General features: G+C 41.8%; 2 protein-coding genes across 2 annotated transcripts; one reads left to right on the forward strand and one right to left on the reverse strand.

Annotated features, from left to right (window-relative positions):
• Window positions 1–1,020: 1,020 nt before the first annotated feature.
• On the reverse strand, window positions 1,021–3,797 carry LOC147238979 (H-2 class II histocompatibility antigen, E-S beta chain-like). The gene is made up of 6 exons (XM_086196993.1): window positions 3,642–3,797; window positions 2,924–3,196; window positions 2,234–2,447; window positions 2,066–2,133; window positions 1,583–1,696; window positions 1,021–1,416 (listed from the first exon to the last, which is right to left on the reverse strand). The coding sequence occupies exons 1-6, from the start codon at window positions 3,691–3,693 to the stop codon at window positions 1,391–1,393; spliced, it is 747 nt and encodes a 248-aa protein (XP_086053119.1). The 5' UTR covers window positions 3,694–3,797; the 3' UTR covers window positions 1,021–1,390.
• Window positions 3,798–4,430: 633 nt separating this feature from the next.
• Window positions 4,431–16,729, forward strand: LOC147238980 (H-2 class II histocompatibility antigen, A-U alpha chain). Its single transcript, XM_086196991.1, has 4 exons — window positions 4,431–4,584; window positions 4,935–5,183; window positions 5,398–5,682; window positions 16,458–16,729. The coding sequence occupies exons 1-4, from the start codon at window positions 4,491–4,493 to the stop codon at window positions 16,577–16,579; spliced, it is 750 nt and encodes a 249-aa protein (XP_086053117.1). The 5' UTR covers window positions 4,431–4,490; the 3' UTR covers window positions 16,580–16,729.
• The last annotated feature ends 654 nt before the right edge of the window (window positions 16,730–17,383 follow it).

A 17,383-nucleotide genomic window follows, 5' to 3' on the forward strand; every position in this document is an offset into this window, starting at 1 on the left:
GCTCCCTGTAGTGACACATGACTCACTGGCAGCGGGGGCTCTGATTCGCTGCTCACTGAACAGGAAGTGAAAGTCAAGAGATGGGACTTTCCAGAGACGCTGCGTTCACTTGTCTCAGGGCAAGCTGAATAACGAGACGCCAATCACATGACTGCCGACTCCAAACACACACACACACGCACACACACACACGCACACACACACACACACTTGTGTGGAGTTGTGTTGACGTGTGTGGGGTCCAGGTCCACCAGAACCGTCCTACATTTGTCCTCGTCCTGATGAACGACCAATGAGAGCTCTCGCCAGCCCTGACCACCACATGAAGGAACCTCTGAATACGACGCTCCACGTCCCTCACGCTGGTATTCATCACCACCAGGTGTGTTTTGAAGTACAAATACTTGAGTGATAAATTCCGTGATGCCCTTCCTGGTACACGCATGACACAAGTAGCCAAACCGCTCCTCACCAAGGGGTCGGGCTGATGTGAAAATGCTGAGTTACTGCATGGAACAAGCTGAAACCTGATTGGTTGACCTGACCAGTCATGGCGATGAATTACCCATAAATCCGTGCAGCAGCATTTGATGAAGCAGAGACGACCACCTGACCTCTCCTGTTGTGTTGTCATCGTTTGTTTCAAATCTACCGTCGACCCAACGAGTCTGGCGCTCACCTGAGGGTTGGACCTCCATCGTGAGTGAACCCATCAACAGAACAAGGATGGACCTGCTGACTCGTCTGTTCGACGTGACAGAAGACAAACTCCTCCTCCTGACGGCGCCGAGGAATGACAGCTGGGGTACTGAGGGGAGCTGGACTGTTTGAGACCAGGTTCTCTGAATGTCTTGAGGATCATGTGATCTGTTTATCCCCGATGTGGCGAGCGCTTTCGCACCTGAGCGGCTGCTGGGTCAAGCCCCGCCCCCTGCTGGCCCAGAGGACTGGTGTTGCCTCTGGTTTTGGTCCTCGATAGAAGACTTCCTGTTGATGGACGTCCATGTAAATAAAAACACGTGAGAGTCCAAAAGTCTTTATTGAGGGTAGAAAACGTCGCACTCCAGTAGAAATGTAGAAATCGAACCATCACACATGAATCAATCACTTATTGATCGCTTATTGATGATTGACAGCAGGGCTGATGAGTTACAGGATATAGATTATTGATCACACACACACACCCTTTCAAAATCAGTAGACCGGATCCAGGTCTAAACTTGATCCTGGACTGCTGACTGTCAGTCAGAACTGGACTGAACCAGGAGGGACCTGGACTTGAAGGTCCTGGATCAGCTGAGATGTAGAGAAACAAGGTCAGACAGTTTAGTCCTTCTATCACATCACGCAGGCTGAAGCTCCTGGACCAGGACCAGGACCAAGACCAGGTTTAGCTGGTGGGAACCAGAGTCCGTCCTGCATAAAGAACAAAAGAGAAGAGCAGAGTCAAGAAGACACACACGTGCTGGCTGGTCTAAACCAACAGTGGGACCAGTAGAACCAGGACTGAGCCAGAACTGGTGTCAAACTGGACTGAGCCTGTCCTTGAGGACTTGTCTGATCTGGAGTGTCAGGGTCTGACCTCTGGCCTTCCTCTTGTAGTAGATGAATCCAGCCAGAGACAAGATGAGACCCAGAACCAGTCCTGAAGCTCCGATGGCGATTTTGTTTCTCTCAGACTCAGGCATGGACGGGTCTGGCGGACAGGTGAGAGACAGACAGGTGAGAGACAGGTAAGAGACAGACAGGTGAGACAGACAGACAGATGAGAGAGACAGGTAAGAGACAGACAGGTGAGAGAGGGACACAGGTGAGAGACAGACAAATGAGAGACAGACAGGTGAGAGAGACAGGTGAGAGACAGACAGACAAGCCAAAGACAGGTAGGTGAGAGGCAGAGAGAAAGACAGGTGAGAGACAGATATACAGGTTAGAGACAGACAGGAGAGAGACAGACAGGTGAGAGTACGGAGACAGACAGACAGACTGGTTAGAGACAGACTGACTGACAGGTGAGAGATACAGAGGGACAGACAGACAGACAAACAGGTAGACAGGTGTTCACCCCAGTCCGTGTAGAGAGGCTCCGTCAGGCTGGCGTGTTCCACCACACAGGAGATCTTCTCTCCAGCCCTGCAACACAAACACAAGACTCTTGATGAGACCTGGACAGGACTGAACCTGGACCTGGACCTGGATGTGAGACTGGACCTGGACCTGAGACTGGACTCACCTGGGTGTGTACACCAGGTGAGAGTGGATCTGGTAGTACCAGTCGGCGTTGGCCCACTCGTCGGTGGAGGTGACCCCAGAGGTGACTTCCTGTCCGTCTCTGAACCAGCTGACTTTGATGTGTTCGGGGTAGAAGTCATAGACGCTGCAGACCAGCATGGCGGGATGGTGACCAGGAGGCGGATCCTCGGAACGCAGCAGCACGGACGGCTTCACTGAAACACACGATGGTCCACGTGGATCGTTAGTGGTTCAGGTGTGCTGGGCGGTTCCCAGGTACACCGACACGTCTGCAGAGTCACACGCAAAGACTTCCTGGCAGGAATCATTCAGGGAAACTTCTCCCAGCAGCAGCTACCGTTCGTCATCCATCCTGCTCCAGGGTTGGGGGGTGGAGCCTAATGTGATGTCCCTGAGAGGTGGGTCACTGAGGCCCCCCCCCCCCACTCAGTCACCGCTGCCGTTTGTAGTTCTTTGTTGTTCTGAATAATCCGGAAGGATGAGAGGTTCAAGCTAAATGATAACGTTATTATAATAATAATTATTATTATTATCATATTTATTAATTGTTATTATTGTTCGTAACACCACCCACCAATGCTGTGCTGGCGTGAAGGATGATGTCATGGGAACTGAGTAAATTGTGATTTAATCTTTGATGTGAAGACGGGATGATGTCACAGGAACTCACCTGACTTGCTCAGAACATTCTGGTAGAAACCTGGAATGTTGCTTTGACAGTATCTCTGTTTCGCAGCTTTCACTCTAGCCAGTACTGCAGGATCATTGTTCCAGAATTCTGCGTTCCTCACACCGTACTCAGTGAACCCAACAAACCTCCCCAGTCTACTGGAGAACCTGGTGAACTCCACTCCATGGTAGTTGTAGGACCGAATGTACTCGATGTCCTGAGGCTCGGTGGAGTTGAAGTCACAAGAACTCGTCACGTAATGCTCAAAACCATCTGGAGGTAAAGACAGAAATCAGAGTATTGATCAGAGCACTGATCATCAGAGTATTGATCAGAGTATTGATCATCAGAGTATTGATCAGAGCACTGATCATCAGAGTATTGATCAGAGTATTGATCATCAGAGTATTGATCAGAGTACTGATCATCAGAGTATTGATCAGAGTATTGATCATCAGAGTATTGATCAGAGTATTGATCATCAGAGTATTGATCAGAGTATTGATCATCAGAGTATTGATCAGAGCACTGATCATCAGAGTATTGATCATCAGAGTATTGATCAGAGTACTGATCATCAGAGTATTGATCTGACTATTGATCATCAGAGTATTGATCATCAGAGTATTGATCAGAGTACTGATCATCAGAGCACTGATCATCAGAGTATTGATCATCAGAGTATTGATCAGAGTATTGATCAGAGTATTGATCCTACCAGTTGAGCCGATGGTGAGGAAGAGGAGCGACCAGCTGAAGGGTGAAGTCATGTTCTTCTGTTCTCAAGACCAACACTGACTCACTCTCTGACAGCTCGCCTCTATAAACCAGAGCAGCAGGTCACATGACCTGGGTCACTTGTTACCAGGCAGACGAGTCAGCCCAGTGTCTGCTGGAGGAGACACTGAGAGCCTCTCAAGTTTGATCCCCGTGTCCACAGTCAGTAACTCCAGGGGTCCTAACGTGGACAGAGACTCCATAAAACTCAACACCAGCAGGAGTCCTGGGGAGGAGGTGGGATACGTTTGAGGGGTTCCCAAAGACCCACGTCCATGTCTCGCTTTGGTAGGAGGCGATGAAAATGTGTGAGTGATGGAAGAAAGTGAGACGGACAGCCACCAGTGATCAATGAGCCATCGATCAATAGTGATCTGAGAGCTGAGCCCTCAGCTGCTGACACATCTGATCATGCCTACCTTCAAATGTAACACAATAAACACAGTCAGTACGTGAGCCTTTCTCGTAGTTTTCTGCTGGCCTGTACTACAGTTTAATAAAATAATACTAATAATAGTACTACTATCATACAATTCCTGATATTACAGCTTTTTAGTTGTGGTGTGCCACCCCAAGATTTTAAGCAGCCCCTCCTGGCAGCCCCTATGAGTAAATTCTGCCGGCGCCACTGCCCGCCTGCCTGTTGAATCCCATGTGAGTCTACCTGGTCACAGGTGACATCACCGGCTGTGTGCGCTGTGATTGGCCGAGGCGTAACTCTGAATAGCTCAGCTGCTCCTGCAGGACCTGTCAGTCCACCTCCGACTCTCAGAGGTTCACAGTGAAGCTGATGAAGCTGATGGAGGTGATGAAGCTGATGGAGGTGATGAAGGCATCCCAGCTGCTCCTCATCCTCTCCTGCCTCCTCCGAGTCCCAGCAGACGGTAAGTTTTTATGTCCAAGGGGAGAAACTTTTCACTAGAAACAAAGAAAGAAAGAAGAAAGACAGAAAAAGAAAGAAAGAAGAAAGACAGAAAAAGAAAGAATGAAGAAAGACAGAAAAAGAAAGAAAGAAGAAAGACAGAAAAAGAAAGATGAAAGAGAAACAGAAAGAAAGACAGAAAAAGAAAGAAAGAAGGAAGACAGAAAAAGAAAGAAAGAAGAAAGACAAAAAGAAAGAAGGAAGACAGAAAAAGAGAGAGACAGACAGAGAAAGAGAGAAGAAAGAAAGACAGAAAAAGAAAGAGAAAGAAAGAAAGAAGGCAGACAGAGCTTTGCTGTCTTCTGTCTCCAGTGCTCCACGAGAACACGAACATCGTCGGCTGCTCAGACTCCGATGGAGAGGAAATGTACGCGCTGGACGGGGAAGAGTTGTGGTTCGCAGACTTCATCAAGGGTGAAGGGTTCTACCCCCAGCCCAGTTTCATAGATCCCGTCAGGTACCAGGAAGGAGTTTACCAACAAGCTGTGGCCAATCAAGAGATCTGCAAAGGAAACCTGAAGATCTGTCGTAGAACAATGAAGGACGTTCCTCTCAAACTTGGTAAACTCACATCCAGACTCTCCCGCCCGCACGTTCACAGGCTGGAGGAGGGAGAGAGAGATGGAGAGATCTGATCCATGTATTCTCACCTCAGTACTGTGTGTGTGTGTGTGTGTGTGTGTATACATGTGCCTGTGTGTGTTTGTCTCTGTGTGTGTGTTTGTCTGTGTGTGTGTGTGTGTGTGTGTGTGTGTGTGTGTGTGTGTGTTTTCAGAGGCTCCCTCCCATCCGATCATCTACCCCCGAGACCACGTGCAGCTGGGACAGACGAACACTCTCATCTGTCATGTGACCGGCTTCCATCCCGCACCTGTCAAAGTCTACTGGACCAAGAATGAGCAGAACGTGTCTGAAGGAACCAGCATCAACGTTCCTTTCCTCAACAAAGACGGCTTCTTCAGGCAGTCGGCCAGGCTGGACTTTGTCCCCCAGCAGGGGGACATTTACAGCTGTGTGGTCCTGCACCAAGCCCTGACCGAGCGCCTGGCCCAGATCTGGAGTGAGAGACAAGATGCAACTCAGCTAGCTAACAATTAAACTACAGCTAACTGACAATACTAGAGCTACCTAACAAAACTGAGCTAACTGACAATACCTAGCTAACTAATAATACCTAGCTAACTGACAATACTAGAGCTACCTAACAAAACTGAGCTAACTGACAATACCTAGCTAACTGATAATACCTAGCTAACTGACAATACTAGAGCTACCTAACAAAACTGAGTTAACTGACAATACCTAGCTAACTAATAATACCTAGCTAACTGACAATACCAGAGCAAACTGACAAAACTGAGCTAACTGTCAATACCTACCTAACTGATAATACCTAGCTAACTGACAATACTAGAGCTACCTAACAAAACTGAGTTAACTGACAATACCTAGCTAACTGATAATACCTAGCTAACTGACAATACTAGAGCTAACTGCCAAAACTGAGCTAACTGACAATACCTAGCTAACTGATAATACCTAGCTAACTGACAATACTACAGCTAACTGACAATACTTGAGCTACCTAACAAAACTGAGCTAACTGACAATACCTAGCTAACTAATAATACCTGGCTAACTGACAATACCAGAGCTAACTGACAATACCTAGCTAACTGATAATACCTAGCTAACTGACAATACTAGAGCTAACAGACAAAACTGAGCTAACTGACAAAACTGAGCCAACTGACAATACCTACCTAACTGATAATATCTAGCTAACTGACAATACTAGAGCTAACAGACAAAACTGAGCTAACTGACAAAACTGAGCCAACTGACAATACCTACCTAACTGATAATACCTAGCTAACTGACAATACTAGAGCTAACTGACAAAACTGAGCTAACTGACAATACCTACCTAACTGATAATACCTAGCTAACTGACAATACTAGAGCTAACTGACAAAACTGAGCTAACTGACAATACCTAGCTAACTGATAATACCTAGCTAACTGACAATACTACAGCTAACTGACAATACTAGAGCTACCTAACAAAACTGAGCTAACTGACAATACCTAGCTAACTGACAATACCTAGCTAACTGATAATACCTAGCTAACTGACAATACTAGAGCTAACAGACAAAACTGAGCTAACTGACAAAACTGAGCCAACTGACAATACCTACCTAACTGATAATACCTAGCTAACTGACAATACTAGAGCTAACTGACAAAACTGAGCTAACTGACAATACCTACCTAACTGATAATACCTAGCTAACTGACAATACTAGAGCTAACTGACAAAACTGAGCTAACTGACAATACCTAGCTAACTGATAATACCTAGCTAACTGACAATACTACAGCTAACTGACAATACTAGAGCTACCTAACAAAACTGAGCTAACTGACAATACCTAGCTAACTAATAATACCTAGCTAACTGACAAAACTGAGCTAACTGACAATACCTAGCTAACTGATAATACCTAGCTAACTGACAATACTAGAGCTACCTAACAAAACTGAGTTAACTGACAATACCTAGCTAACTAATAATACCTAGCTAACTGACAATACCAGAGCAAACTGACAAAACTGAGCTAACTGTCAATACCTACCTAACTGATAATACCTAGCTAACTGACAATACTAGAGCTACCTAACAAAACTGAGTTAACTGACAATACCTAGCTAACTGATAATACCTAGCTAACTGACAATACTAGAGCTAACTGCCAAAACTGAGCTAACTGACAATACCTAGCTAACTGATAATACCTAGCTAACTGACAATACTACAGCTAACTGACAATACTTGAGCTACCTAACAAAACTGAGCTAACTGACAATACCTAGCTAACTAATAATACCTGGCTAACTGACAATACCAGAGCTAACTGACAATACCTAGCTAACTGATAATACCTAGCTAACTGACAATACTAGAGCTAACAGACAAAACTGAGCTAACTGACAAAACTGAGCCAACTGACAATACCTACCTAACTGATAATATCTAGCTAACTGACAATACTAGAGCTAACAGACAAAACTGAGCTAACTGACAAAACTGAGCCAACTGACAATACCTACCTAACTGATAATACCTAGCTAACTGACAATACTAGAGCTAACTGACAAAACTGAGCTAACTGACAATACCTACCTAACTGATAATACCTAGCTAACTGACAATACTAGAGCTAACTGACAAAACTGAGCTAACTGACAATACCTAGCTAACTGATAATACCTAGCTAACTGACAATACTACAGCTAACTGACAATACTAGAGCTACCTAACAAAACTGAGCTAACTGACAATACCTAGCTAACTGACAATACCTAGCTAACTGATAATACCTAGCTAACTGACAATACTAGAGCTAACAGACAAAACTGAGCTAACTGACAAAACTGAGCCAACTGACAATACCTACCTAACTGATAATACCTAGCTAACTGACAATACTAGAGCTAACTGACAAAACTGAGCTAACTGACAATACCTACCTAACTGATAATACCTAGCTAACTGACAATACTAGAGCTAACTGACAAAACTGAGCTAACTGACAATACCTAGCTAACTGATAATACCTAGCTAACTGACAATACTACAGCTAACTGACAATACTAGAGCTACCTAACAAAACTGAGCTAACTGACAATACCTAGCTAACTAATAATACCTAGCTAACTGACAAAACTGAGCTAACTGACAATACCTAGCTAACTGATAATACCTAGCTAACTGACAATACAAGAGCTAACTGACAAAACTGAGCTAACTGACAATACCTACCTAACTGATAATACCTAGCTAACTGACAATACTAGAGCTAACTGACAAAACTGAGCTAACTGACAATACCTAGCTAACTGATAATACCTAGCTAACTGACAATACTACAGCTAACTGACAATACTAGAGCTACCTAACAAAACTGAGCTAACTGTCAATACCTAGCTAACTGACAATACCTAGCTAACTGACAATACTAGAGCTACCTAGCAAAACTGAGTTAACTGACAATACCTAGCTAACTAATAATACCTAGCTAACTGACAATACGAGAGCTACCTAACAAAACTGAGCTAACTGACAATACCTAGCTAACTAATAATACCTGGCTAACTGACAATACCAGAGCTAACTGACAATACCTAGCTAACTGATAATACCTAGCTAACTGACAATACTAGAGCTAACAGACAAAACTGAGCTAACTGACAAAACTGAGCCAACTGACAATACCTACCTAACTGATAATACCTAGCTAACTGACAATACTAGAGCTAACTGACAAAACCGAGCTAACTGACAATACCTACCTAACTGATAATACCTAGCTAACTGACAATACTAGAGCTAACTGACAAAACTGAGCTAACTGACAATACCTAGCTAACTGATAATACCTAGCTAACTGACAATACTACAGCTAACTGACAATACTAGAGCTACCTAACAAAACTGAGCTAACTGTCAATACCTAGCTAACTGATAATACCTAGCTAACTGACAATACTAGAGCTACCTAACAAAACTGAGTTAACTGACAATACCTAGCTAACTGATAATACCTAGCTAACTGACAATACGAGAGCTACCTAACAAAACTGAGCTAACTGACAATACCTAGCTAACTAATAATACCTGGCTAACTGACAATACCAGAGCTAACTGACAATACCTAGCTAACTGATAATACCTAGCTAACTGACAATACTAGAGCTAACAGACAAAACTGAGCTAACTGACAAAACTGAGCCAACTGACAATACCTACCTAACTGATAATACCTAGCTAACTGACAATACTAGAGCTAACTGACAAAACCGAGCTAACTGACAATACCTACCTAACTGATAATACCTAGCTAACTGACAATACTAGAGCTAACTGACAAAACTGAGCTAACTGACAATACCTAGCTAACTGATAATACCTAGCTAACTGACAATACTACAGCTAACTGACAATACTAGAGCTACCTAACAAAACTGAGCTAACTGTCAATACCTAGCTAACTGATAATACCTAGCTAACTGACAATACTAGAGCTACCTAACAAAACTGAGTTAACTGACAATACCTAGCTAACTGATAATACCTAGCTAACTGACAATACGAGAGCTACCTAACAAAACTGAGCTAACTGACAATACCTAGCTAACTAATAATACCTGGCTAACTGACAATACCAGAGCTAACTGACAATACCTAGCTAACTGATAATACCTAGCTAACTGACAATACTAGAGCTAACAGACAAAACTGAGCTAACTGACAAAACTGAGCCAACTGACAATACCTACCTAACTGATAATACCTAGCTAACTGACAATACTAGAGCTAACTGACAAAACCGAGCTAACTGACAATACCTACCTAACTGATAATACCTAGCTAACTGACAATACTAGAGCTAACTGACAAAACTGAGCTAACTGACAATACCTAGCTAACTGATAATACCTAGCTAACTGACAATACTACAGCTAACTGACAATACTAGAGCTACCTAACAAAACTGAGCTAACTGTCAATACCTAGCTAACTGATAATACCTAGCTAACTGACAATACTAGAGCTAACTGACAAAACCGAGCTAACTGACAATACCTACCTAACTGATAATACCTAGCTAACTGACAATACTAGAGCTAACTGACAAAACTGAGCTAACTGACAATACCTAGCTAACTGATAATACCTAGCTAACTGACAATACTACAGCTAACTGACAATACTAGAGCTACCTAACAAAACTGAGCTAACTGTCAATACCTAGCTAACTGATAATACCTAGCTAACTGACAATACTAGAGCTACCTAACAAAACTGAGTTAACTGACAATACCTAGCTAACTGATAATACCTAGCTAACTGACAATACGAGAGCTACCTAACAAAACTGAGCTAACTGACAATACCTAGCTAACTAATAATACCTAGCTAACTGACAATACTAGAGCTACCTAACAAAACTGAGCTAACTGACAATACCTAGCTAACTGATAATACCTAGCTAACTGACAATACTAGAGCTAACTGACAAAACTGAGCTAACTGTCAATACCTACCTAACTGATAATACCTAGCTAACTGACAATACTAGAGCTACCTAACAAAACTGAGTTAACTGACAATACCTAGCTAACTGATAATACCTAGCTAACTGACAATACTAGAGCTAACTGCCAAAACTGAGCTAACTGACAATACCTAGCTAACTGATAATACCTAGCTAACTGACAATACTAGAGCTAACTGACAAAACTGAGCTAACTGACAATACCTAGCTAACTGATAATACCTAGCTAACTGACAATACTACAGCTAACTGACAATACTAGAGCTACCTAACAAAACTGAGCTAACTGTCAATACCTAGCTAACTGACAATACCTAGCTAACTGACAATACTAGAGCTACCTAGCAAAACTGAGTTAACTGACAATACCTAGCTAACTAATAATACCTAGCTCACTGACAATACGAGAGCTACCTAACAAAACTGAGCTAACTGACAATACCTAGCTAACTAATAATACCTGGCTAACTGACAATACCAGAGCTAACTGACAATACCTAGCTAACTGATAATACCTAGCTAACTGACAATACTAGAGCTAACAGACAAAACTGAGCTAACTGACAAAACTGAGCCAACTGACAATACCTACCTAACTGATAATACCTAGTTAAAAGACAATACTAGAGCTAACTGACAAAACCGAGCTAACTGACAATACCTACCTAACTGATAATACCTAGCTAACTGACAATACTAGAGCTAACTGACAAAACTGAGCTAACTGACAATACCTAGCTAACTGATAATACCTAGCTAACTGACAATACTACAGCTAACTGACAATACTAGAGCTACCTAACAAAACTGAGCTAACTGTCAATACCTAGCTAACTGATAATACCTAGCTAACTGACAATACTAGAGCTACCTAACAAAACTGAGTTAACTGACAATACCTAGCTAACTGATAATACCTAGCTAACTGACAATACGAGAGCTACCTAACAAAACTGAGCTAACTGACAATACCTAGCTAACTAATAATACCTGGCTAACTGACAATACCAGAGCTAACTGACAATACCTAGTTAACTGATAATACCTAGCTAACTGACAATACTAGAGCTAACAGACAAAACTGAGCTAACTGACAAAACTGAGCCAACTGACAATACCTACCTAACTGATAATACCTAGCTAACTGACAATACTAGAGCTAACTGACAAAACCGAGCTAACTGACAATACCTACCTAACTGATAATACCTAGCTAACTGACAATACTAGCGCTAACTGACAAAACTGAGCTAACTGACAATACCTAGCTAACTGATAATACCTAGCTAACTGACAATACTACAGCTAACTGACAATACTAGAGCTACCTAACAAAACTGAGCTAACTGTCAATACCTAGCTAACTGATAATACCTAGCTAACTGACAATACTAGAGCTACCTAACAAAACTGAGTTAACTGACAATACCTAGCTAACTGATAATACCTAGCTAACTGACAATACGAGAGCTACCTAACAAAACTGAGCTAACTGACAATACCTAGCTAACTAATAATACCTAGCTAACTGACAATACTAGAGCTACCTAACAAAACTGAGCTAACTGACAATACCTAGCTAACTGATCATACCTAGCTAACTGACAATACTAGAGCTACCTAACAAAACTGAATTAACTGACAATACCTAGCTAACTAATAATACCTAGCTAACTGACAATACCAGAGCTAACTGACAAAACTGAGCTAACTGTCAATACCTACCTAACTGATAATACCTAGCTAACTGACAATACTAGAGCTAACTGACAATACCTAGCTAACTGATAATACCTAGCTAACTGACAATACTACAGCTAACTGACAATACTAGAGCTACCTAACAAAACTGAGCTAACTGTCAATACCTAGCTAACTGACAATACCTAGCTAACTGACAATACTAGAGCTACCTAGCAAAACTGAGTTAACTGACAATACCTAGCTAACTAATAATACCTAGCTAACTGACAATACGAGAGCTACCTAACAAAACTGAGCTAACTGACAATACCTAGCTAACTAATAATACCTGGCTAACTGACAATACCAGAGCTAACTGACAATACCTAGCTAACTGATAATACCTAGCTAACTGACAATACTAGAGCTAACAGACAAAACTGAGCTAACTGACAAAACTGAGCCAACTGACAATACCTACCTAACTGATAATACCTAGCTAACTGACAATACTAGAGCTAACTGACAAAACCGAGCTAACTGACAATACCTACCTAACTGATAATACCTAGCTAACTGACAATACTAGAGCTAACTGACAAAACTGAGCTAACTGACAATACCTAGCTAACTGATAATACCTAGCTAACTGATAATACTACAGCTAACTGACAATACTAGAGCTACCTAACAAAACTGAATTAACTGACAATACCTAGCTAACTAATAATACCTAGCTAACTGACAATACCAGAGCTAACTGACAAAACTGAGCTAACTGTCAATACCTACCTAACTGATAATAGCTAGCTAACTGACAATACGAGAGCTACCTAACAAAACTGAGTTAACTGACAATACCTAGCTAACTGATAATACCTAGCTAACTGACAATACTAGAGCTAACTTCCAAAACTGAGCTAACTGACAATACCTAGCTAACTGATAATACCTAGCTAACTGACAATACTACAGCTAACTGACAATACTTGAGCTACCTAACAAAACTGAGCTAACTGACAATACCTAGCTAACTAATAATACCTGGCTAACTGACAATACCAGAGCTAACTGACAATACCTAGCTAACTGATAATACCTAGCTAACTGACAATACTAGAGCTAACAGACAAAACTGAGCTAACTGACAAAACTGAGCCAACTGACAATACCTACCTAACTGATAATATCTAGCTAACTGACAATACTAGAGCTAACAGACAAAACTGAGCTAACTGACAAAACTGAGCTAACTGACAAAACTGAGCCAACTGACAATACCTACCTAACTGATAATACCTAGCTAACTGACAATACTAGAGCTAACTGACAAAACTGAGCTAACTGACAATACCTAGCTAACTGATAATACCTAGCTAACTGACAATACTACAGCTAACTGACAATACTAGAGCTACCTAACAAAACTGAGCTAACTGACAATACCTAGCTAACTAATAATACCTAGCTAACTGACAAAACTGAGCTAACTGACAATACCTAGCTAACTGATAATACCTAGCTAACTGACAATACTAGAGCTAACTGACAAAACTGAGCTAACTGACAATACCTACCTAACTGATAATACCTAGCTAACTGACAATACTAGAGCTAACTGACAAAACTGAGCTAACTGACAATACCTAGCTAACTGATAATACCTAGCTAACTGACAATACTACAGCTAACTGACAATACTAGAGCTACCTAACAAAACTGAGCTAACTGTCAATACCTAGCTAACTGACAATACCTAGCTAACTGACAATACTAGAGCTACCTAGCAAAACTGAGTTAACTGACAATACCTAGCTAACTAATAATACCTAGCTAACTGACAATACGAGAGCTACCTAACAAAACTGAGCTAACTGACAATACCTAGCTAACTAATAATACCTGGCTAACTGACAATACCAGAGCTAACTGACAATACCTAGCTAACTGATAATACCTAGCTAACTGACAATACTAGAGCTAACAGACAAAACTGAGCTAACTGACAAAACTGAGCCAACTGACAATACCTACCTAACTGATAATACCTAGCTAACTGACAATACTAGAGCTAACTGACAAAACCGAGCTAACTGACAATACCTACCTAACTGATAATACCTAGCTAACTGACAATACTAGAGCTAACTGACAAAACTGAGCTAACTGACAATACCTAGCTAACTGATAATACCTAGCTAACTGACAATACTACAGCTAACTGACAATACTAGAGCTACCTAACAAAACTGAGCTAACTGTCAATACCTAGCTAACTGATAATACCTAGCTAACTGACAATACTAGAGCTACCTAACAAAACTGAGTTAACTGACAATACCTAGCTAACTGATAATACCTAGCTAACTGACAATACGAGAGCTACCTAACAAAACTGAGCTAACTGACAATACCTAGCTAACTAATAATACCTGGCTAACTGACAATACCAGAGCTAACTGACAATACCTAGCTAACTGATAATACCTAGCTAACTGACAATACTAGAGCTAACAGACAAAACTGAGCTAACTGACAAAACTGAGCCAACTGACAATACCTACCTAACTGATAATACCTAGCTAACTGACAATACTAGAGCTAACTGACAAAACCGAGCTAACTGACAATACCTACCTAACTGATAATACCTAGCTAACTGACAATACTAGAGCTAACTGACAAAACTGAGCTAACTGACAATACCTAGCTAACTGATAATACCTAGCTAACTGACAATACTACAGCTAACTGACAATACTAGAGCTACCTAACAAAACTGAGCTAACTGTCAATACCTAGCTAACTGATAATACCTAGCTAACTGACAATACTAGAGCTACCTAACAAAACTGAGTTAACTGACAATACCTAGCTAACTGATAATACCTAGCTAACTGACAATACGAGAGCTACCTAACAAAACTGAGCTAACTGACAATACCTAGCTAACTAATAATACGTGGCTAACTGACAAAACTGAGCTAACTGACAATACCTAGCTAACTGATAATACCTAGCTAACTGACAATACTAGAGCTAACTGACAAAACTGAGCTAACTGACAATACCTACCTAACTGATAATACCTAGCTAACTGACAATACTAGAGCTAACTGACAAAACTGAGCTAACCTACAATACCTAGCTAACTAATAATACCTAGCTAACTGACAATACTAGAGCTAACTGACAAAACTGAGCTAACTGACAAAACTGAGCTAACTGACAATACCTACCTAACTGATAATACCTAGCTAAATGACAATACTAGAGCTAACTGACAAAACTGAGCTAACTGTCAATACCTAGCTAACTGATAATACCTAGCTAACTGACAATACTAGAGCTAACTGACAAAACTGAGCTAACTGTCAATACCTAGCTAACTGATAATACCTAGCTAACTGACAATACTAGAGCTAACTGACAAAACTGAGCTAACTGACAATACCTTGCTAACTGATAATACCTAGCTAACTGACAATACTTGAGCTAACTGACAAAACTGAGCTAACTGACAAAACTGAGCTAACTGACAATACCTACCTAACTGATAATACCTAGCTAACTGACAATACTAGAGCTAACTGACAAAACTGAGCTAACTGTCAATACCTAGCTAACTGATAATACCTAGCTAACTGACAATACTAGAGCTAACTGACAAAACTGAGCTAACTGTCAATACCTAGCTAACTGATAATACCTAGCTAACTGACAATACTAGAGCTAACTGACAAAACCGAGCTAACTGACAATACCTAGCTAACTGATAATACCTAGCTAACTGACAATACTACAGCTAACTGACAATACTAGAGCTACCTTACAATACTGAGCTAACTGACAATACTACAGCTAACTACAGCTACCTAACCATACTACATCTAACCATGACTCGCTGACTTAAGTACAGCTGACTGACCAAACTACAGCTAACTGACTAAACTAAAGCTAACTGATTAAACTACAGCTAACTGACTAAACTAAAGCTGCCCAGTTAGCTAACTGTGTTTTCCGTCTCCAGAAGTGAACGTGCAGCAGCCCAGTATCGGACCTTCAGTTTTTTGTGGAGTCGGTCTCACTCTTGGTCTGCTGGGTGTGGCCACCGGGACCTTCTTCCTCATCAAAGGCAACGAGTGCAGCTGATTGGCTTCTGATGTCATCATTGTGTGCTGAGTGGAGTGGTGTAATTTGACCTTTTGTCTGCTTTGTAAAGTTGATGAAGATGATTAGCTGTGATGCAGCATGGACGAAAATGAAAGATTCAATCACCAGCAATAAAGGAATGAGGTGTGACCTGCTTGTCATGTGATTCTTACAGTCTGCAGAAATCAGAGAGCCTCACCCCCCCCCCCCCACACACACACACACACACACACACAGGTGGAGCTTCAGTGACCAGCTGACCTGCTGCCCAGGAGGTCATGTGACCTCTAGTGTAGTTCTGTGTGTATTTTGATTCCAGCTGGACCAGTGATTTGGCATTGTGGTGGATCAGCTCTCTCACCAGTCCCTGTCGTCCATGGACCTCACCTGGATATCATGGTTCACACACGCTGGTGCAGGTGGTAGAGGGGCGGGGCCACAGGTCAGATGACCTCACAACGTCACAAGAAACTCACAAATCAATGCTTTGATAACTAAATCTTCCAAAAATGGGTTTGTTTGGGGTGTGTGTGTGTGTGTGTGGGGGGGGGGTGATGTCATGGGAGTTGTCTGTTCATTCATTCATCATCTTCCGCTTATTCTTTTCTATTTAGGCTCGGGGGGTGGAGCCTATCCCCTTCATACCTACAGTCACTTTAATAGTAGAGTATCAATCAGTGCTAACCACGGTGCAGCCGTTGTCAGTTCAGCAGTTGGTCATCTAGTTTACCATCAGACACCTGAACGCAGCGTCTCTACAGAGCTGCTGGCATCAAATTACAAACACACACACACACACACACA

This window comes from Aulostomus chinensis, chromosome 24 (assembly GCF_037954235.1).
Source record: "Aulostomus chinensis isolate RoL2024-O1b breed Wild chromosome 24, RoL_Achi_v1.0, whole genome shotgun sequence".
In the NCBI taxonomy this organism is placed as follows: domain Eukaryota; kingdom Metazoa; phylum Chordata; class Actinopteri; order Syngnathiformes; family Aulostomidae; genus Aulostomus; species Aulostomus chinensis.

What these genes read in the sequence shown, in the direction of transcription:
- LOC147238979 (XM_086196993.1), bottom strand. Translation starts at nt 3,693, where the DNA reads ATGACTTCACCCTTCAGCTGGTCGCTCCTCTTCCTCACCATCGGCTCA. An exon ending in CACCTGGTGTACACACCCAG is followed by an intron (nt 2,134 to 2,233) that starts GTGAGTCCAGTC and finishes TTTGTGTTGCAG; the next exon opens with GGCTGGAGAGAAGATCTCCT. An exon ending in CTACAAGAGGAAGGCCAGAG is followed by an intron (nt 1,417 to 1,582) that starts GTCAGACCCTGA and finishes TTCTTTATGCAG; the next exon opens with GACGGACTCTGGTTCCCACC.
- LOC147238980 (XM_086196991.1), top strand. Translation starts at nt 4,491, where the DNA reads ATGAAGCTGATGGAGGTGATGAAGCTGATGGAGGTGATGAAGGCATCC. An exon ending in GGACGTTCCTCTCAAACTTG is followed by an intron (nt 5,184 to 5,397) that starts GTAAACTCACAT and finishes GTGTGTTTTCAG; the next exon opens with AGGCTCCCTCCCATCCGATC. An exon ending in GCGCCTGGCCCAGATCTGGA is followed by an intron (nt 5,683 to 16,457) that starts GTGAGAGACAAG and finishes TTCCGTCTCCAG; the next exon opens with AAGTGAACGTGCAGCAGCCC.